Source organism: Zea mays, chromosome 6 (assembly GCF_902167145.1).
Source record: "Zea mays cultivar B73 chromosome 6, Zm-B73-REFERENCE-NAM-5.0, whole genome shotgun sequence".
NCBI lineage: Eukaryota > Viridiplantae > Streptophyta > Magnoliopsida > Poales > Poaceae > Zea > Zea mays.
The window spans coordinates 11823780-11845106 of NC_050101.1; the positions used below are offsets into that span (position 1 = coordinate 11823780).

Here is a 21327-nt window from a genome sequence, read left to right on the forward strand (position 1 = left end):
AATACCAACACCCTGCATAGAATCGATAGATTCCGCCGTAATTTTATGCTACTACCGTCTGAAAATGTATGAAGTGTAAATTTTATGTTCATATGAATATTTAGGGCTTGTTCGGTTATTCCCAATACACATGGATTGGATGGAATTGGAAAAAATTGTGAAGAAGTTTGACTTGTTTGGGATTCAAACCCATCCAATCCCGCTCAATCCACATGGATTGAGAGCTAACCGAACAAGCCCTTAAATGGTGCTAGATCCAGAGCGCAATAGATTGAGACAGCTCTCAATTGAAGTGGAACTGAAAAAAATAAGTAATAATAATAAAGAGGAAAATAAATCTGTGTTGACTCTTGCATCTTGATCACTTTTACTTCGTAGTTATTCCCTCAGTTCTTTTTCTTTTTTATTGCCAAAGGATTTCCGAGCCATCGGCGTCGCCGACACTGCTCCCGCCTCCCGCTCTCGTCCACCCAGGTGGCACTGTGGCAGGCGCAAGGAACAAGACAAACTCTACATAGAACGTTGGCTGACAGGTGGGCCTATCTGACTAGGAACGGGTCACATGTTGTGGACTTGTGGTCTGTCAGTCTATGACTGTGTGTGATATGCAGTAGATTTGGGAAGCATACATCAGACAGACAGACAGACAGACAGCTCAATGAATGCTTCAGCCGTGGAAGAAGCAAAGGAGAAGGAGGGCAGGGCAGGAGGCTATGCAGGCGCAGGCCGGAGCTCCCTTTCCTCTTCCTTAATGAAACGGCCCTGCATCATATCCATCCAAATGTAGAAGAACCACCATCAGTAACAATTAATAAGGAGGAGATGCATTGATCATGAGATCGATCGGTAGATCCCAGACAGAAGGGAGAGAGAAAAAAATGTGATCTTTTGTTGTCACCTTGAACCGCGGCCGCTTGACGGCGTTGAGCCGGCGAACCTCGTACCGGACCCGCCTCGCGAAGAAGAGCCGCCGCCGCCGCCGCTTCTCCCTGTACCGCCTCACCCTCTCCGCCCTTCCTACAGCCACCTCAGCGTCCGCGAGGACCGGACGCGGGCTGACGGCGGCGCCGATGTAGAGCGGCCCGCAGCCCGCCCACGCCGCGAGGATCTCGTCGTAGTCCAGCTTGAGCAGCAGCGAGCGCGGCGACGCGCCCGTGCTCGCGGCGGACGAGCACGGCGACGCGGTGGCGGTGGCGGTGCCGGTTGCCGTCGCTGGCGGTGGCGGCGAAGGCCCGCCGGTGCAGTACACCCAGCGCTCCCTGGCCCTGCCCCGCAGCGCGCGGCGCGGGAGGTCCTCCTCCTCGGCGCCCGGCAGCGCCCCGGAGCCGGAGCCGGCCGGCGACTCGGGCGGCGACGGGCCCAGGATGTCGGAGAGCGACGGCGCCGGCACGGCCTCGAACAGGGTGGACGCCTCGTGGTGGTGGTGGTGGTGGTCGTCGTCGTCGTCACCGCAGGCGTCGTCCTCCGGCTTCACTTCCGCCGCCACCGCCTCCTCGTCCTCCCACGGGGACCGTGGCGACGCTCCCACCTGCGCGTGCGCCTTAACCAGCAGCTCGGTGAGGCTAAGGTACTTGGTCCTCTTCTTCGCCTTGCCCCCGGCCCTCGCCCGCGGCTTCGCCTTGGACCGCCGCCGCCCGCCGGCGCTGGCCATGGCGCCTCCTCACGCTCACGGCCCAAGGACGCTTTGAAATGCGGGGGGTTGTCTCGTTCTCGTCGTGGGCGAGCTGAAGCCGAGCGACTGTTCGGAGGGAAGGGAAGCGAGAGATCTCCCGCGAGAAAGAGCAGGGTGGCGAGGCGCATTTCCCCGATCACGCGCTGACGTGGCGGCGGCTGGCCGAGGTGGAGGCACGCCATTGGTGGGACGGATTGCGCTGTTCCCTTTCTGCCGTACACGAGGGGTAGGCAGTAGGCTAGAAAGGGAAGGCTCGCAATCACGGGCTTTTCTTTTTTTTTCTCTCTCTTCCTCTCTTTTTTTTAGCTACAGTGACTTCTGGGTGTGTACATTATTTCTGCTGCTGCAAACAGCGACGTGGCTAACTCTCTCCCCGTCTGAAAAAAAACCATAATTACAATTCTAACGTTCTAAAAAAAATGTGTCCTTCTTCGTTGCGACCTTGCCTACCGTACCGGGCCCCCGGACGAGGAGGGAGGAGACGTGGCATGTCGGCCGGAGGGAAGGCGGGTACAGCCACAGCCTCGTGGTCTGTGCACCGCCGCAGACTTGAATCATGCGAGACAGCGAGAGGCGCGGCTCAGGCACGCAGAGCAGCAGCGGCGTCTGGTGCGCTGTGAGTACAATTACATATATACTCCCATCGAGTATTTTTTACCGGTTTCAATAACTGTAGCTGTACCTGGCTATATAGATGTCTACAAAGCAAGTGGTCCGTTAGTCCGACACGAACCACGTTATTTTAGCACGATATGAGCACGGCCCAGTATCTGCCGGGCCTTTTAACCGTCCCGTTTATTCTAATACCCCTAAAACCTAAATCCTCGTTTCCCCACCCACCCCGCCACCAGCCCACAAGTCCCCGAGACCCCGACGGCCCAACCCAATGGCTGCCACGTCCGCGTATAACACCTCGTCACCTCCTAATGCAAACCCTAACCCACTCTCCCACTCTTCCTCCCTCTCGCTCCTGGCTCCCTCGCTGCAGCGGCATGGCGCGGCGAGTGCCGAGTGTCGGCATCCAGTGCGCACAACGCACCTCCTCCCTGCTCTCTCCTGTAACTCAGCAGTCATGGCTCACCCCTGCAGCAGCAGCAGCGTCGCTGCCCTGCCTCCTCCTGCTGCTCGCCGCAGTCGCAGCGGCGCTCCAGGCCGCGGGCGCTGCGCTGTGTGGTGGCCAGCGGCTTCATCCGCAAATACTGACGCGACATCGTACCCGTCGGTGTGCGAGCATATCCTCGCGGCATATGGAGGCTCCCCGCCGCCGCGGAGCCCGCGGGAGCTGGCGCGCGCCGCGCAGGCGGTGAGCGTGGATCGCGCTCGGGCAGCGTCCGCGTACGTGGACCGCCTGTGCGGATCCCGGTCTGGATCCGGCGACGGCAGCCTCTACCACGGCGCGAAGAAGGGGTCGGCGACCGCGGGTCTCGTGCGCGACTGTTTGGAGAATCCAGCGGACAGCGTGGGCCACCTCCGCGACGCGGCGCAGGAGATAGGCGGCGCCGGGATGGTTTGTGTTTTGTGGGCTCGGGCTGGCCCGGCACGGTTGGGCCTACACCGTGCCCATGCTCGGGAAGAGTAATGGGCCCGTTGGGCGGCACGACACGATTAAGTGGTCGGGCTTAACCGTGCCGGGCTCAAATGGGTCGGGCCGAGTCAGGCTCGGGCTAGGCTTAGCCATGCCGCCCGTTTGGACATCTATACGTAGGTACAATCCCACACCTATACTGGATCCTGGATCTGTCGTCGGGTATTCTATATCCAACGGATACCCATACATATATAGAGTGGAGTTGTCCCTGTTTGATTTACTTAGTTTAGAGCGAATAGTGACCGTCGAGGGAGAACATTCGGCCTCCCTGTCTTCCATGCATCTTTCAGATGCGGTTATACCGCGGCTTGGTCACTTGGATTGCATCGTATAAGCTTGGAGTCTTGGACGTGCTTTACTGTTTTGACTGATTGTTGTGTGTCCTAACTTCTAAGGTCTATGTAGCGTGTAGTCGTACTCAGGAGCTAGGAGCCCAAGATAAATCATTGAGATAGGTTAAAATTTTAGGGAATTATACGTATACGTGTTTAATGAGTATACGGTACGCGTTTAATGAGTATGTATATGCACCAGTTCTACCTGTTAGGTTCTCTTTTTCTTTCATTTAACATATCCGTAGGTATATAATTGCAATTAAACTCGTTCCCTAACGGAATAATTACCCGGATCCTTTGCCATCTTTAGACCTGACCACTCGGTTTGGGTTTGGCGCCTTTTTTGTTTTAGCGCGAATAAATTGGCGGTAGGACATTATTCGACGGTAATATTTGCTGAGCCTACGCGGTGACGACAGCGATCTGAGCGGAGGTGCCGAGCCTCGGGTCATGGCATGGCATCTATCGCATTCACGAAGGCACTCGGTGATGCCGGGAACACTCGCCGGCGGCGGCGATGAGCGTTTCACCTTTCACTGTCAACCACCACAGCGCGAGCAAATTTCGCTCAAGAATGAAGATGGAAAGACAGGCCACGTCCACGTACGTTGATCAACCAACCACGTGCTTCACGTCTACAACGCACGCCGCGGATACGGAAACGGACGCTAGCTAGCTAGCTTCAGTCGGACCGCATGCGGTTGAGCTGGTTGAGCGCCGGCTGGAGGATGTTGAAGAGCACCCAGCCGATGGCGGGCGCGACGACGATGAGCAGGAGGAGGCCGCGGCTGTCGTCGGCGGGCGCGGCGGCGGCGATTGCCGCGAGGTCCTGCACCACGGCGGCGGAGGCTTCGGGCGGGGCCGCCATCCCGGCGGCGGCGGCGGCGCCGAGGCCCAGGCCGGCGGCCACGGCCTGGCTGCTGCGCATGCGGTTCAGCTGGTTCAGCGCCGGCTGCAGGATGTTGTACAGCACCCACCCGATGGCGGGCGCCACCACGACGAGCAGCAGCTGGCCGCGGCTGTCGCCGCCGGCGTCCGCCGCCGCCACGTCCGCCAGCGCAGCGTCGGGCGACGACGCCAGCGCCGCGAGGAAGGCGCCCGCCAGCGTGGACGACGCGGACACGGACAGCGCAGCCTTCTTGGCGGCCTGCCCCGTCCGGACGCGCAGCGAGACGCTGCCGCTGCTGGTGGACGGCGCCGACCGCGCCGCGGCCTTGGCGGCGGGCTTCAGCAGCGCCATCGTGGCTATGGTCGCCATGGCAACTGTGGCAGGCGGCCGGGCGTGTGCTTGCGTTGCGAGAGCAGAGCAGAGATGGCGGTGGCACCTGCTGGCAGTGGCAGGCTAGGCGAGGAGGTGATGGCAAGGTAAGCTAGCTAGCGCCTCCGTCTCCGTGTTTCTAGAACCGGGGGATCGGGTTTGCTTATCTCTGCGAGGCCGGAGGCGCCCAGTGTGTGCTCCAGAATCGACACCTTATCCTTGGCTCTGCATGGCCATTGGACACGAACAGAGACCCTCAGATCGCAGGTCCAGCCAAACGGAATGAGAGAGACAGAGAGAGTTCGTTTTGCTTTATACAAAAGAGAAAAAGAAAAAAGAAACGGGGCTCCGATTTCCCGCTCTGGTCTGTTCGCGCGATGGCTACAAGAACAAAAAGTGTGCACGTTCGTCGCCGTCGTTCTTCTAAATACGATAGATTCGACATATGTTACAATAAAAAAAGAGAAACAAAACAATTAAATAGATTAGACATATGTTACAAGGTTCTTTATCTGTTGTATTTGATTTATTTATTTATTTACCTTGCTCGTATTCTTTTCCTCTACCTTTTGCTTTTGCAGGTACTGAACGTATCACTTCATGCTCACCTATATGGTTATTGTTTTGCACTATAAAATATATTATTCGTAGAGTGAAGTTTGAATATAGATATATAAATAAGTAAGCTACCGGAGATAGCCTTAATAACGCAACCTCTCATCGATGAAACAGTCGATAAGCTGATATTCATATTTTTTTAAAACTTTCATTACATTACTTACTTTTGCCTGTTTGTATCTCGAATTCATATCTAACCAGAATAAGTATTTTTAGAAGGTAATACAAAGCTCATCATAATCAAGAATATGACTACACCAATGGTATATTCTATGTTATTCATTATGGGGTTTTCCCTTTATTTTCTTTTGAGGAAATAAAGAAATGAATTAAATAAAAAAAAAAGTGGCCAGCCGGACTGGGCCTTTACTAGGCCCGTAAGCCAAGCAGCCCAGCCGGCTGGGAAATCCCTAGGGCAGAGACAGCAGTGCCTCTCGCAGAGACCACGGGGAGAGAGCGAAGCGAGCGGCTGCGGCGGCGGTTATGGCCGAACGGCTTCTCCAAGTCCTTCGGCGAGATTACCAGCGCTTATGCTCATCCGTTTGGCCTCCTCCTCCCCTTCTTGCTCCTTAAAATGCATGAGCTGAAAATCCCCTGGTGCTTCACCCTCGAAACGTGAGGTTATCTGTTCTCTCTTTCTTCCACAATTTCAGTCCTGTTTTGGATCGATTCGTTCGTCCCTGGTTTTCTTGTGTTGAGCAAGCCATTGGTGCCTGGAAACTGGGAGAAAGAGAAGCCGCGCTCGTGGATTTCTAGCGCGCTGTTATTGTATTTCAGCGCCAGTGCAGTGCCGTTCTGCTCTGATTATTGTCCACCGTGGCCTGGTGCTTGGGCTCCCTGCTGCGCGGTGTTCATCTTCTCGGGCTGGTGCCGTGGACGTCTCCCTCGGCTCCGACAGCGGCTCTAGTATCTCCGTCAACCTCCCGCCGTGCAGGCCCGGACGTGGGCGGTGGAATTGGTTTTCTGGAACAGAACCTTGTGTTCGCTGAGCTGATCTTCCCACGTAGACAATCTACGTGCAGTGAGTTATCCGTTGCCTCACTTTATTTACTGTTTAATTTTTGTGCAATCTGCTAGTATTATTTACTTGGGTGTGATTGCGCAATCTGTGGGCGGATTTGATTGCTCGATGATGATAGCGGTGTAGTGAGACGACGTGACAGTCTGGGTTTTAGTGTATTGTTATTTTCAGCAGTAATATTATTTATGCCTAGTAATTTCTTTCACAATTGTGCAAACTGATTATTCAAGTTCATTATTGTTCCTTAATTCTGTGCACACTGTTTTGATCTTGATATTCATGCTTGATTTCTAGGCTCATAATATTTAATCTAAAACCCTGATTTGGTAAGATTGGACTGTCACTTTAGTCAAGGATCTTTGATCACCTATTAGCGTTGGAGGGCTGTTTATTACAGCAACCCGCTATTTTGAGAGCAACATTTTAAGATAAACAATCATGTTTATTAGTTTAATCTGTCTTCTTCATCTGCAAGCCATGTTTAATTATAAAATGGATCTGAGTAGCTATTTTACATGTTTACATCTTCTAGAATTGCTACTGTTCATTGCTGCAATAATTACATATGGCATTTGTCTGAGTTATATGCTTGTTTTATTTGGAATTAGAATATTTAATTTATTTAAATATATTGGAAGCATGTCACTTATTTCTATAATATTACAACAATCCAGAAAACCAATTCGTGTAATGGCCTCCAGTTCTGATGTCATTAAGCCTGAAGCGTTCGACGGCGTAAGCTTTAAACGCTGGCAGATTAAGACTCGCATGTGGCTCACTGACCTAAAATTATTTTGGGTAGTGACGTCGGCTGTTCCCTAGGCTGCATCAGATGATTCTGATGATGCAGCGAAAGCCGCCGCACTAGCGGAGAAGGCCAAGTGGGATGAAGCCAATGAGGCATGCTTGTCTCGTCTGCTGAACGTCTTGTCGAACCGCTTATTTGACATGTACTCTGGTTTTACCTCCGCTAAGGGTCTATGGACTGAACTTGAGAACGAGTTCTCTGAAGTTGATAATGGCAATGAGTCATTCACAACGGAAAACTACCTTAACTATAAAATGGTTGAGGGAAGGTCTGTTATGGAGCAGCTACAGGAGATTCAACTCCTTGTTAGGGACTTGGTCCAATATGGCTGCGTCCTACCAGACAGTTTTCAGGTGAATGCAATACTGGCAAAGCTCCCGCCTTCTTGGCGAGACTTTGTGACTTCACGCCGTCACATGAAGAAGCAAATGACTCTCACTGAGTTGTCAGCTGCGATAAATGTGGAAGAGCGTGCAAGGTCCAGTAACAAGCCATCCCAGCAACTCCAGGCTCACGTTGTTGAGAAGGGTGGAGATAGAAAATTCCAGAAGAAGAAGAAGAACTCTCCACAGAAGAATCTGAACCAACCTAAGTCCAAAAAGATGAAGAAGAAAAAGGAGGACTTTATCTGCTACGTTTGTGGAGTCTCCGGGCATACAGCTCGGAGGTGCAAACTTAGGAAGGGAAAAGGTCCTCCACCTCAGCGCAAAGAAGGGAACGTGGTGGTTAACTCCACCCCAGGGTATGCACTTCAGGCCTTTATGGCAAGTCCATCAGATGACTGGTGGATGGATTCCGGTGCTACTGTTCATATTTGTGCTGATCGATCCATGTTCTCTTCATTCCAGGGATACAGCAGCGCACCAGTCTTGATGGAAATGGTGTTCCGGCAGCAGTTCGAGGTACTGGACAGGTCTACCTGAAGTTAACTTCAGGAAAGACGCTCGTGCTGAAGGACGTACTCTATGTGCCCTCGATGAGCCGGAACCTCATTTCAGTGTCGCTGCTATGTCGACAGGGTCTCAAATTAGTGTTTGAGTCTAATAAAGTGGTCCTGTCTAAGTTTGGTACTTTTGTTGGAAAGTCATATGAGTCAGGCGGTTTGTTCTGTCTTTCTGTTTTGAACAATCATTCTTCTTACCATGTTAATGTGGTCTGTAATAACGACTCCATTAATAATATATGGCATTCCCGTTTGTGTCATGTGAATTTTGAGGCCATTAAAAGATTAAGTGACATGTCTTTAATTCCTGAATATAAACATGTTAAAGGTGTAAAATGTGGTATTTGTGTGCAAGCTAAGCAGCCTAGAAAACCGTTTCATACGATTGAAGGCAGAAGTACCACTCCTTTAGAACTAATTCACTCAGATATCTGTGAGATGAATGGTATAATCACAAAAGGCGGTAAAAGATACTTTCTTACCTTGATAGATGATGCTACCAGGTTCTGTTATATTTACTTACTCAGAACTAAAGATGAGGCACTAGAACACTTTAAGATCTATAAGACTGAAGTTGAAAACCAGTTAGACAAGAAAATTAAAAGGCTACGGTCTGATAGAGGAGGTGAATACCTTTCCAACCTTTTTGATGAGTACTGCAAAGAGTGTGGAATCATTCATGAAACCACCGCTCCATATTCACCTCAGTCAAATGGGGTAGCTGAAAGGAAGAACCGAACGGTGTGTGACCTAGCTAATGCTTTGTTGCAAAGTTCGGGGATGCCTGACATCTGGTGGGGCGAGGCAGTACTCACAGTGTGCTATGTCCTGAACAGGATGCCGCCTCGCAACCGTGAGGCCACACCCTATGAAGGATTTAAAGGAAGGAAGCCAGATCTTTCGCATCTTCGGACTTGGGGCTGCCTTGCAAAGGTGAATGTCCCGTTGCCGAAGAAGAGAAAGTTAGGCCCTAAGACCGTAGACTGTGTCTTCCTGGGTTATGCACATAATAGTGCAGCTTATAGATTTCTAGTGGTCCATTCCGAGACAAGCGAAGTTGCTATAAATGTAATAATGGAGTCTCGAGATGTGACATTCTTTGAGAGCATCTTCCCTATGCGGGATAAGGAAGTAGTAGCCCCAGATGGTCCATCTCGGACATATTCTCTGCCCTCGAGTGTCAATGACCAGACTCCAGATTTGGAGTTAAGGAGGAGTAAGAGACAAAGGACTGAAAAGTCTCTGGGTGATGATTATATTATCTATCTAGTGGATGAAGAACCACGCTCCCTCACAGAGGCATATACATCTCCGGATGCAGAGTACTGGAGGGAGGCTGTCCGTAGCGAGATGGATTCAATCATCTCGAACGGAACTTGGGAGATAACTGATCTCCCAGCTGGTTGCAAGCCTGTGGGCTGTAAATGGATCTTTAGGAGGAAGAGGAGACCCGATGGTACTATTGAAAAGTACAAGGCCCGTCTTGTGGCTAAGGGTTTTACTCAAAAGAAAGAGGAGGATTATTTTGATACTTATTCTCCGGTGGCTCGATTGCCCACAATCTGTGTGCTTTTAGCACTGGCAGCTGCTTATAAACTTCTTGTCCATCAAATGGATGTAAAGACAGCATTCCTAAATGGAGAGCTGGAAGAGGAAATTTATATGCAGCAACCAGAAGGATTTGTGGTTAAAGGACAAGAGAGCAAAGTGTGTCGCTTGATTAAATCCTTATACGGTCTTAAGCAAGCTCCCAGACAATGGCATGAGAAGTTTAATAATACTCTGACCACTGCCGGGTTTTGTGTAAACGAAGCCGACAAGTGTGTGTATTATCGCTTTTCTGGGGGCAAAGGTGTCATCATGTGTTTATACGTTGATGACATATTGATATTTGGGACCGATTTTGAGGCTATCATGGAGACAAAAATATTCCTCTCCAAGAACTTTGATATGAAGGACTTGGGTGAAGCTGATGTAATATTGAACATCAAGCTAATAAAGGGTGAGGATGGGATTACTTTGTCACAATCCCATTATGTGGAAAAGGTCATGACTCGCTTTGGACATATGGACTGTAAACCAGTCACCACGCCCTATGATCCATCCTACACGCTCAGTAAATATGAAGGCGAGCCTGTGAACCAGCTACTATATTCACAGATCATCGGATCTCTCATGTACCTGAGCAGTGCAACTAGACCAGATATCTCATATGCAGTATGCAGACTGGCTCGTTATTCGGCCAGTCCAGGAGATAGACACTGGGTAGCCTTGTACAGAGTGCTTCGGTATTTGAAGGGAGCGATGAATCTTGGTATTAAATATACCGGATTTCCGTCAGTACTTGAAGGATTCAGTGATGCAAACTGGATTTCTGACTCAGATCAAATGAAGTCTACAAGTGGCTATGTGTTCACTTTAGCTGGTGGGGCCGTGTCATGGAGATCGTCTAAACAATCAGTGTCGACACGTTCCACCAAGGAGGCTGAATTAGTTGCACTTGATTCAGCAGCATTGGAGGCTGAATGGTTGAGAGACCAGTTGTCAGACCTTCCAATGCTAGCAAAGCCGATACCGGCTGTCCTAGTATACTGTGACAACACATCTGTGTTGCTGAAAGTGAACAGTAGAAAGGACAACCAAAAATCCTCGAGGCATATCAGAAGACGACTTGATTCATGTCGGCATGCTAGAGAGACGGGTGTAATAACAGTAGATTACATCAAGTCTGAAAGGAACCTTGCTGATCCTTTCACCAAAGGACTGACTCAAAAGCCAATCCAAGCAGCGTGCATGGGAATGGGACTCGTACCCTGTTAGCGGTTTCAACTGCGGATAACTGTCCTGTGTGACCGGAGATCCCGAGATCTAGGCTCCAGGAAACGAAGCACTGTGGAACCAAGAGCACAAAAGACAAAGAGTCTCATGAGCTGCTGTGCTCTGTCTGTATGGCAGGTTGAGCAATATGCTCTTAATGAAGTCAATGCTATAAGTAGGGAAATTGTCCTACAGAATTTCCTTAATGATTTCACCTATATGAGCTGACTGTGGGGTCGCAGTCCGTGAGAGAATGGGGTTTTCTCTCTAGTGAGCTCATGAATAGATATTAAAGGGCATGACCGTAACGCCCTGCCCCGTAAGAGAAGCAGATAATCTGCCTAGTACTATGTGCCTTTTGTGCAAAGATTCTCACACTAGGGTTTGTGGATCAAGGCGTAGTCCTCCGCTTACTCGTGCAGGGTTGGAGTACACTGGGATAGGCTTTGGTTCAAACCTAACAAGTACCTCTGCCGAAAAGTAGTATATAAACAGTACGGGAGCTCAATGACATTGATCAGAAAATAAGAGTGAAAATGGTGGGGATTGTTATTCATTATGGGGTTTTCCCTTTATTTTCTTTTGAGGAAATAAAGAAATGAATTAAATAAAAAAAGTGGCCAGCCGGACTGGGCCTTTACTAGGCCCGTAAGCCAAGCAGCCCAGCCGGCTGGGAAATCCCTAGGGCAGAGACAGCAGTGCCTCTCGCAGAGACCACGGGGAGAGAGCGAAGCGAGCGGCTGCGGCGGCGGTTATGGCCGAACGGCTTCTCCAAGTCCTTCGGCGAGATTACCAGCGCTTATGCTCATCCGTTTGGCCTCCTCCTCCCCTTCTTGCTCCTTAAAATGCATGAGCTGAAAATCCCCTGGTGCTTCACCCTCGAAACGTGAGGTTATCTGTTCTCTCTTTCTTCCACAATTTCAGTCCTGTTTTGGATCGATTCGTTCGTCCCTGGTTTTCTTGTGTTGAGCAAGCCATTGGTGCCTGGAAACTGGGAGAAAGAGAAGCCGCGCTCGTGGATTTCTAGCGCGCTGTTATTGTATTTCAGCGCCAGTGCAGTGCCGTTCTGCTCTGATTATTGTCCACCGTGGCCTGGTGCTTGGGCTCCCTGCTGCGCGGTGTTCATCTTCTCGGGCTGGTGCCATGGACGTCTCCCTCGGCTCCGACAGCGGCTCTAGTATCTCCGTCAACCTCCCGCCGTGCAGGCCCGGACGTGGGCGGTGGAATTGGTTTTCTGGGACAGAACCTTGTGTTCGCTGAGCTGATCTTCCCACGTAGACAATCTACGTGCAGTGAGTTATCCGTTGCCTCACTTTATTTACTGTTTAATTTTTGTGCAATCTGCTAGTATTATTTACTTGGGTGTGATTGCGCAATCTGTGGGCGGATTTGATTGCTTGATGATGATAGCGGTGTAGTGAGACGACGTGACAGTCTGGGTTTTAATGTATTGTTATTTTCAGCAGTAATATTATTTATGCCTAGTAATTTCTTTCACAATTGTGCAAACTGATTATTCAAGTTCATTATTGTTCCTTAATTCTGTGCACACTGTTTTGATCTTGATATTCATGCTTGATTTCTAGGTTCATAATATTTAATCTAAAACCCTGATTTGGTAAGATTGGACGGTCACGTTAGTCAAGGATCTTTGATCACCTATTAGCGTTGGAGGGCTGTTTATTACAGCAACCCGCTATTTTGAGAGCAACATTTTAAGATAAACAATCATGTTTATTAGTTTAATCTGCCTTCTTCATCTGCAAGCCATGTTTAATTATAAAATGGATCTGAGTAGCTATTTTACATGTTTACATCTTCTAGAATTGCTACTGTTCATTGCTGCAATAATTACATATGGCATTTGTCTGAGTTATATGCTTGTTTTATTCGGAATTAGAATATTTAATTTATTTAAATATATTGGAAGCATGTCACTTATTTCTATAATATTACAACATTCTAAGCTTCGAAGGGATAATAGTAGGCTTCAACGCCACACTTGCACAGTGTAGGAGGGCATGTTATGCTCCTTCTCTTTCTCCTTTTGGCTCCATCCACGAGACTTAGGTCTAACTACCCGCTCACTAAAACGATACTTCAATATCTATGTTGTAGATGATGACATATTATTAATTCTAGATAGACAAATACAAGATTCAACATAAACAAAGATGCACTTATTTCATTCTTCTTACCACATATATTTTAAAAAAGTCAACGGGGTCAGATATTTAAGATCAGAGGTAGTACAATTTATAGGTAACAACCAGACATTTAAGAACGGAGGTAGTACTTATAGATAACAACCAGATTTACCCTATATACGTTCACCAACGAGCGCCACAGTACGACGGACTGTTATTAACAATTTAACACTCGTTCACTCTCAAAAGGCCAGACAAATTTCGTTTATGTGAAGCAAATTTAAAGTGCAACGGCAATCATCCACAAGTGATGGTGATCCATACAATGCATTGCAGATGACCAAATTAGATACGGCATAAAAATGAAATGCTGTAGCAGTTATTCACTCCCTACACTACCTCCAGGAGGCCCCCAAATCGGGAATTATTTGTCAGGTAGAAAACCACGGCGCAAAAGAAGGGCAATTTTTCACAGGTTTTGTTCCATGTTCGTCTTGAAGGGAAGGCATGACCGCTTTCAGGCGTCCAACTGGAGCTTCTTGATCGTGTCGATCTGCTTCGCCGGGTTCAGGCCCTTGGGGCAGGCATGCGTGCAGTTCTTGATGGTGTGGCAGCGGTACAGCTTGAACTCGTCGTTGATGGCGTCCAGGCGCTCCTTGGTGAACTGGTCACGGCTGTCCTGTATCCACCTGGAACAACGAAGGGACATTTTATGCAACAAGAGCCATCACGGAGTGCCAAGCATGCCCGCCCTACTTGGGCATCACAAGTTCAAAGTTCAAACTGAGCCGAAGGGCTGCAAATTACTTCAATCAATCCATTGGGGATAAAATTCAAAACACGATCACAAAAATAAGTAAATATATAGACTCAAATCTAAATACCAGTATTTGGTAACTCCACACAGATGTGCAGCATGTATAGGATGTAGAATTTACAGATATGGAGTCAGTGCAGGAGAAACAGTTTCTTGTAACAAATTAGGCAGTGAAAGCACTCAACATTATCACCTAAAAGGTGGTATTCAAACAGAACTTTTTGGAGCAGAAAATTAAGGCGAACAAAACTACCTCTATTAACTTTTTTTTTATTAATCTCCGCTCAACTTTAAGAACGTAAAATATTGCATACCAAAAACATCAGTGTTCATTAATTACACTAACTGCAAACAAAGTTGGTCATCATATTATTTAATGGGAATTAACTGCCATGACCCATATCTTAGTTCCTATGATCTAACACAGGCCCTCCATGTGCACAACAAAAAAATTAAATACAGGTAAGATGAATCAAACAGCTGGTGTATGGATCATACAATCAAATAAGACACTTGAATATCAAATGACTCAACATATCAGCAAGGATGACAAATCCGCAATGCCGAACAGACTTCTGAGAAGTGACAAGTCCAGAAGGTAGAACAAAAGTAGCCAAACAAACAACTTACCAAGTCAGGATTACTCTAAGCATACAATACACAACCATTCTGAGCACATGATGTAAGCTTTGGAGTCAGGTGGTAACTACTTAGCAACATGAAGCACAAAGTACCAGATAACAGAAACAAGCGCAGCATTACTCATAACCCAAGTGTGAAGATAAGATAACAGAGAAAACATTTCTGCATTCAGAAACAAGTTCTGATCCTTTAACTTCATGAGTGCAAAATATCCAAAAAACAACAGTACACTGATTCAACTAAAATACTTAAATAAAATTGGTCTGCCGGTCAGAAACTTCAAAGATTGTTTCAGGGATCACACACTGAAAGATTGCATGTAAACAACCTTATTTTTCCTGGACTAGTGCAGAGCTAGCGCTTTTTTTCTACTGGCTCGTTAACATCTACCACGATGCTTTCTTTACGCCCATCAGTTCACCCTTGTTTGCCAATGTCCGGAACACAATACGAGACATGCGGAATTTCTTGTAGACAGCACGAGACCGTCCCGTGAAAATGCAGCGGTTTCTAAGGCGTGTCATGGAGCTATTTCTTGGCAACTTGGACAATTTATAGCGGAACTTCTCCCGCATATCCAATGGAAGATCAGGGTCCCTACAGACAGCCTTATACAGCTTTCCTCTCAGCTCAAACTTTTCTGCAAGCAATCTACGTTTGTGGTCCCGCAGGTTTCTCTTCTCTGACACCCCGTGATATCCTCGAGCTTGAAGGTGCATGAACATGTTGGGTTTTGGTTTCATAAGTGTCCCCCACAGCGGAAGCCTAAAAAGGGTGAACGTGTCATGGACTTAGCAACATCCTAAAACTTGGATCAAAGAAAACTTATCACATCAGACAACTATACCATTCAAGGGAAACATGTGAAACACAAAATCCACAAGAACTGGCTTTAGCATCTTAAATTCGCTGGGTGATCATTTGTAATTTAACGGTGAATCGGTGATAAAGCGGGAAAGTAGGACTCCCTATACAGGAAGACAGGTTAGTTGTTCAACACGCCACTGCCAAAAAAAATATCAGAGGAATAGGTTCGCCAAAACATCCACCATACTTTACAGTGTGATGTGTTTGCATCTAAAGCTAAATACAGAAGAACACTCAGAACCATGATGCCTTTAAAGACGTACAAGCAATCTTCTGTAGTCTGTACAGATGCATTCAACACATTTCCTTCAATTGTGAATTTGTGATGGTACTATCATCAGATCAGAGTCACGGCATAAACCCAATAATAATCATTTAAGCACTTGTCATGTCTGTCACAGCTACGAAGACAAACAATAAAGGATTATCACATCTAAGGATCAAACAAGTCATCAGCACGTCATTAACAATAAGCAATTAGCAATCTACCTGGATCACAATCATTTCCAGACTCGCGCAGCTAAGCTATCAGTATCAACTACATCAAACAGTCTACACACATGACACATCTACTCCTGGAACTAATTCATGAAGAGCATGACTTGCAACCGATCAATCACACCACTCAGCGATCATCAAACAGATCAAATGGAATGACTTCATGATCAGAAGAGCATGGCTCGCAACCGATCAATCACATATCATTCAGCAATCATCAAACAGATCCAGCATAGATCACTCAGCAATCATCCAACACGGTAGCCGCGGTGGTGGTGGTATACCTATTGGCGTGGAGCAGCGCGGCTGGGCCGAGGTACTCCTCGGGGTTCCACCAGTAGGATGGGCAGGAGGTGGAGCAGCAGGCGCAGAGGATGCACTCGTACATGCCGTCGAGCTTGGCGCGGTCGGCCTTGGTCTGCGGGACCTCCTTGCCTAGCTGCGGCGGCGGGTCCTTGCGCTTGAGCCACGGCTCGACGCTCTTGTACTGGTTGTAGAAGTTGGTCATGTCGACCACCAGGTCCTTGATGACGAACATGTGGGGCAGCGGCGAGACGGTGGACGCCGAGGAGGCGGAGGAGATCTTGGTGAGGCAGGCGAGGCCGTTGTCCCCGTCGATGTTCATGGCGCAGCTCCCGCAGATGCCCTCGCGGCAGCTGCGGCGGAAGGTGAGCGACGGGTCCTGCTCGTTCTTGATCTTGAGCAGCGCGTCCAGCACCATCGGCCCGCAGTCGGACAGGTCCACCTGGTAGTCCCTGAGGTGCGGCTTGGTCGACGGCGAGTCCGGGTCCCACCGGTAGATCGAGAAGGTCTTCGTGCTGGAGGCGCCCTTTGCCTCGGGGGGCGGCTGCGTGGGGGAGGAGGAGTGGGGCTTGGACGCGACGAGGCGGGACGAGAGCGCCGGAGAGAGGAGCGCGCGCGCCGCCGGCGAGCGGCGCAGCAGGGCGGCGGCGGCCATGGATGGGTGCGGATTCCGGGTTTTTTTTCCTGGAAGGTTGGGGCCTTGGGGGGGGGGGGGCGCGTGGTTGCTCTGTGAACGGAAGAGTGCTTATATGTGAGGTCGTTAGTGGGTGAATGACATGTGGGGTAAGGGGTGGGCGCCACCGGAATGCCGGTGCTAGGGTTGGGCCGGGGGGTGACGTGTGCGGCCAGGAATGGTTAGTTTGGGCCTGTTTTGTGGGTGGGAGCGTGGAGATGTGGACGACTCGTGGGCCGCTCGCAAGATGACAAATCAAAGTTGCTGACTGACTTTCTATGCCGTCTTTGGATCACTTTGTATCGTTCTTGATTCTTTTTCCTCTTTTCCTTCACTTTCTCTTTGCGTTGGTGTTATGGTTGACATATTTGTTTTTCCATCTGGAATAGAGTGGAAAATTAAACTAGAAAAATATACAAAACTAGCAAAGTGTTCCTACGTGGTTACGATTCTATTTATAAGCTATATAGTATAAAATATAAAGACATGTGTTTTCCGTTGGATATGTGGTTGTGAATATTGGTTTGGAGCTAACAATCATAGTTCAAATCCACATTTGTGGATGGTTTTACATTTTTTATTATTTAAATGCTGGTGAGTTTGATGATGGTGAAAATTGTGGATTGTGAAAACTGATGTTTTATTTAGTAGAGAAAAAAGAAATGGTCATCATAATGTAGTTTTTTTATTTCATTTATGACGAAAGGGGGAAAATAGATTAATTAATTAATTAACTAGGTCTCTTGTGGTGGGAGCGAAACATATTCACCTAGGCTACGCTTGCATGCTTGGATACTTCTTTTCTTCTTCGAATGGATCGCATCTAAACTATTAAAACCTGACCGGTTTTGGAGCCCTCTCCTTGCTTCACGGACTCGAGGCCATCTGTCTGTCAACGTGTGGCAGCCCACTACACCAGCGTCGGATCCAAGCTGGAGGCCTTGTTGCTCTGTGTATGGTCTACAGACTCGTGGGACTGGTTTTCTACGAACCTGAAATCTTTATTCATCTTACCTGTGAACGTGTTCCCGTCTCTCTCCTGTCTCCTCCCAGGAACCCACTCGTCCCGAAACCCTAGCCGCCGCCTCCATCCCCGTCCCAGAAACACCGCCGCCGCCGAAACTAGGAGGAGCCGACGATACTCACCTCCACCATGGCCGCTCACCTTTCCTCCTCCGCGACACTTGCTCTGGCAGCTGCATCTTCGTGCTTCAGACCCCCACCGTCGCTGGATCCGACGCCAGCGTGGAACAGGACCGGCCTAGCACTCGATCCATTCTGGCCTCTGCCTTCTCCACCCGGCCAGCGACCTCCGCCTCCTCCCACTATGGCCACTGCGTCGATCGACTTCGGACCCCGGATTCTCCGCCTTCCATGGAATCTCCGCCCAGCATGGGGATCACACATCAGCCTCTGCTATTATTGTTTTGCAATGTCATTCTTTCAGGCCCAATGACACTTCTACCTTCTGTCGTATGTGTATTCATCCCTCGGCCGTCGCAGCTGATTCTAGGGTCGTCGTTGGTGGCGTGAAAGCACATCCTCGAGGAGATTGGGCTGGAGTTCCAAGTTATGGTGGGTTGTGATGCTCATTCGTGTGCTCCCACCAATATCCGCTCTGATTCTGCTGGTGAAATGGGATATTTATGGGATTTGATTGTCTTTCTGTGGTTTCAGACTACCGCCATCGATGAGAAGAGCATCAGGAGGAAGAATGCAGACAACCTGGTAATGGTCCTCGTGGATGACAAGGTAGGCACGAGATTCTCTCCCCAGTCCCCTTTGGTGAGGCTGCGTTGTGCTATACTGTATCTTATACCTTCAGTCTTACAAACTTGGGAATTAATTGCATCTAGTTGTCGGTGTGAAGATCTATATGGTTCAATTGCAAATGTGTTGCTGGGTGCTGCAAGTTTTTGCTATAATGTTCCACTTGTAGTGAGGCGAGCCTAAAATTGTTTTCAATTTTGTGTTATATGATATTATGTGGTGGACAACGTTTTCCTCGCTCACCACTAGCTAGAAGGAACATAAGAGTTCATAGGTGATACTTTTATTGTTTGCAACTTGAAGGAGTTGTACAAAGCCTTTCTATTCGAATAAAATCCTCATCAACAAGATAATATTTCCTTGAGTAGTTCACAAAAAGAAAATCGCTAAATACATAGAAAAACGTGCATGCATGAAATTTGTACATAAATCAAGCTGAGAACAAATAAAATATACTTCATGTTCATGAGTAGTGGGAACTTTTCATTTAATCATCATTCAATAATCAATATACATGGGCATGTGCTGAACCTGGCCATCCAGCAACAAAAAAGTGACCCTCTTTTCAAGACTGTTGAAGGCATTGATCACAGAATTATACTTATGCGTGTGAGAACGATGATTACGATGTCTTGGATGGATCATCATGTTCTAGATTTTTTGGTTTTGTATTTTGTTACTAACTGCTTCAGCTGCCTCCTGTGATTCTCAATTTGCATAACTAATTGAGGAGCATCAGGTCTTTAAAAGAATGTAAGACAAGAATTGAAAGGCCTATTTTCGGTGTTGATTTCAAACCAAACCATTAGTTTTTACCATAGTACCATAATGCTTTTAGATAAAGTCGACTCTTTCACTCGCTTATTGTTTGCGTACTCTACTTGAAATAACCTGGACTTGAAATACTTTCTGGAGGGATTCTGAGCTTGGAGATTTTAGAAGCTGAGGTTAGTAATATTAGCATTCACTTTCTAGACGAAAAGACGTGAGAACCTATATTTTCTTTGAAATTTCTTGATCAAATATCGTTTTAAATTGCTCAAATTTCTATATTTATTATGTTTTCTATCCTTCTGTTTCCTTTCCTTGTCGTGGTGATGAACCAACTATTGGAAAAACACAGCTGGAGACCATCCTTCGGCAGCTTACCACCAGGAAAGGGCAGGTCAGAGCGCATATAAGTGGTTTGCAGCTTGGAGCCTGTATAAACAAGTCCCTCTTTTCTTTCACTATGGTTGTGTATATCCTGTCATCTTCATAGTAATATTTGGACTCAGACCGAGTGCTTTGCACTTAAAACATTATCGAAGGAGCACTGAAGCATCCTGGACCCAAATAATATTAGCAACCATCTAAAAAATATCATGTCAAAATAGCACATAGATTTTACCTTTTTATCCACATCCTGTTGTCTTATGCTCTAGTAGGACCTCCTCTCGCTCGTGTCCATGTGCAGCTACTGCGAAGGAAGATGCGGGCAGTACGTATACCTATGTCGGGGACCATAATTAGGGGTACCCTCAAGGCTCCTAAATCTCAGCTGGTAACCCCCATCAGCACAAAGCTGCAAAGGCCTGATGGGTGCGATTAAGTCAAGGATCGGTCCATTCAAGGGACGCGATCGCGCCTCGCCCGAGCCCAGCCTCGGGCAAGGGTAGCCGACCCCGGAGGATCTACGTCTCGCCCAAGGACCCCCTACGGCAACGAACCCACCTTCGGCTCGGCCGAGGCCCAGTCTTCACCAAGAAGCAACCTTGGCCAAATCGCCACGCCAACCGACCAAATCGCAGGGGCATTTAATACAAAGGTGGCCTGACACCTTTATCCTGACGTGCGCCCTCCGGTTGACAGAGCCGAAGTGACCATAGTCACTTCGCCGCTCCACTGACCGACCTGACAAGAGGACAGCGCCGCCTGCGCTGCTCTGACTGCTGTGCCACTCGACAGAGTGAGGCTGACAGCAGCCAAGTCCGGCCTCAGGCGCCATAGGAAACTCCGCCTCGCCCGACCCCAGGGCTCGGACTCGGGCTCAGCCCCGGAAGACGACGAACTCCGCTCCGCCCGACCCCAGGGCTCGGACTTGGGCTCAGCCCCGGAAGACGACGAACTCCGCTCCGCCCGACCCCAGGGCTCGGACTCGGGCTCAGCCCCGGAAGACGGCGAACTCCGCTCCGCCCGACCCCAGGGCTCGGACTCGGGCTCAGCCCCGAAGGACGACGAACTCCGCTTCGCCCGACCCCAGGGCTCGGACTCAGCCCTGGCCTCAGCCGACGGTCTCCGCCTCGCCCGACCCAGGGGCTCGGACTCGACCTCGGCCTTGGAAGACAGACTCGACCTCGACCTCGGAGGAGCCTCCACCTCGCCCAACCCAGGGCTCGGACCGACCACGTCAACAGGAGGCGCCATCATTACCCTGCCCCAAGCTGACTCAGGCTGCGGGGGACAAGACCGGCGTCCCATTTGGCTCGCTCCGCTATACGAGTAATGATGGCGCCCCGCACGCTCTATGACGACGGCGGCTCTCAGCCCCCTTACGGAAGCAAGAGGACG

The 21327-nt window shown here is 48.9% G+C and overlaps 3 protein-coding genes and 1 pseudogene across 4 annotated transcripts; 1 reads left to right on the forward strand and 3 right to left on the reverse strand.

The window, feature by feature from the left end:
• Window positions 1-365: 365 nt before the first annotated feature.
• Window positions 366-1742, reverse strand: LOC100277880 (uncharacterized). The gene is made up of 2 exons (NM_001151332.2): window positions 899-1742; window positions 366-762 (listed from the first exon to the last, which is right to left on the reverse strand). Exons 1-2 carry the CDS (start codon window positions 1649-1651, stop codon window positions 712-714), a joined length of 804 nt encoding a protein of 267 aa, NP_001144804.2. The 5' UTR covers window positions 1652-1742; the 3' UTR covers window positions 366-711.
• A 1002-nt stretch (window positions 1743-2744) lies between these two features.
• Window positions 2745-3357, forward strand: LOC103628993 (pectinesterase inhibitor 9-like; annotated as a pseudogene).
• An 813-nt stretch (window positions 3358-4170) lies between these two features.
• Window positions 4171-4962, reverse strand: LOC100280994 (photosystem II core complex proteins psbY). Its single transcript, NM_001153913.2, has one exon. It carries the CDS (start codon window positions 4851-4853, stop codon window positions 4278-4280), a length of 576 nt encoding a protein of 191 aa, NP_001147385.1. The 5' UTR covers window positions 4854-4962; the 3' UTR covers window positions 4171-4277.
• Window positions 4963-13246: 8284 nt separating this feature from the next.
• LOC100216648 (uncharacterized) lies at window positions 13247-17053 on the reverse strand. Of its 2 annotated transcripts, none has more exons than NM_001143059.1 (2): window positions 16316-17008; window positions 13247-13896 (listed from the first exon to the last, which is right to left on the reverse strand). In NM_001143059.1, exons 1-2 carry the CDS (start codon window positions 16987-16989, stop codon window positions 13725-13727), a joined length of 846 nt encoding a protein of 281 aa, NP_001136531.1. In that variant the 5' UTR covers window positions 16990-17008; the 3' UTR covers window positions 13247-13724. The 2 variants fall into 2 exon arrangements, with proteins under 2 accessions (NP_001136531.1, XP_008647440.1); XM_008649218.4 differs by having other exon boundaries at window positions 13422-15431; window positions 16316-17053.
• Window positions 17054-21327: the final 4274 nt, after the last annotated feature.

What these genes read in the sequence shown, in the direction of transcription:
- LOC100277880 (NM_001151332.2), bottom strand. Translation starts at nt 1,651, where the DNA reads ATGGCCAGCGCCGGCGGGCGGCGGCGGTCCAAGGCGAAGCCGCGGGCG. An exon ending in TCAAGCGGCCGCGGTTCAAG is followed by an intron (nt 763 to 898) that starts GTGACAACAAAA and finishes GATATGATGCAG; the next exon opens with GGCCGTTTCATTAAGGAAGA.
- LOC100280994 (NM_001153913.2), bottom strand. Translation starts at nt 4,853, where the DNA reads ATGGCGACCATAGCCACGATGGCGCTGCTGAAGCCCGCCGCCAAGGCC.
- LOC100216648 (XM_008649218.4), bottom strand. Translation starts at nt 16,989, where the DNA reads ATGGCCGCCGCCGCCCTGCTGCGCCGCTCGCCGGCGGCGCGCGCGCTC. An exon ending in GCGCTGCTCCACGCCAATAG is followed by an intron (nt 15,432 to 16,315) that starts GTATACCACCAC and finishes CACCCTTTTTAG; the next exon opens with GCTTCCGCTGTGGGGGACAC.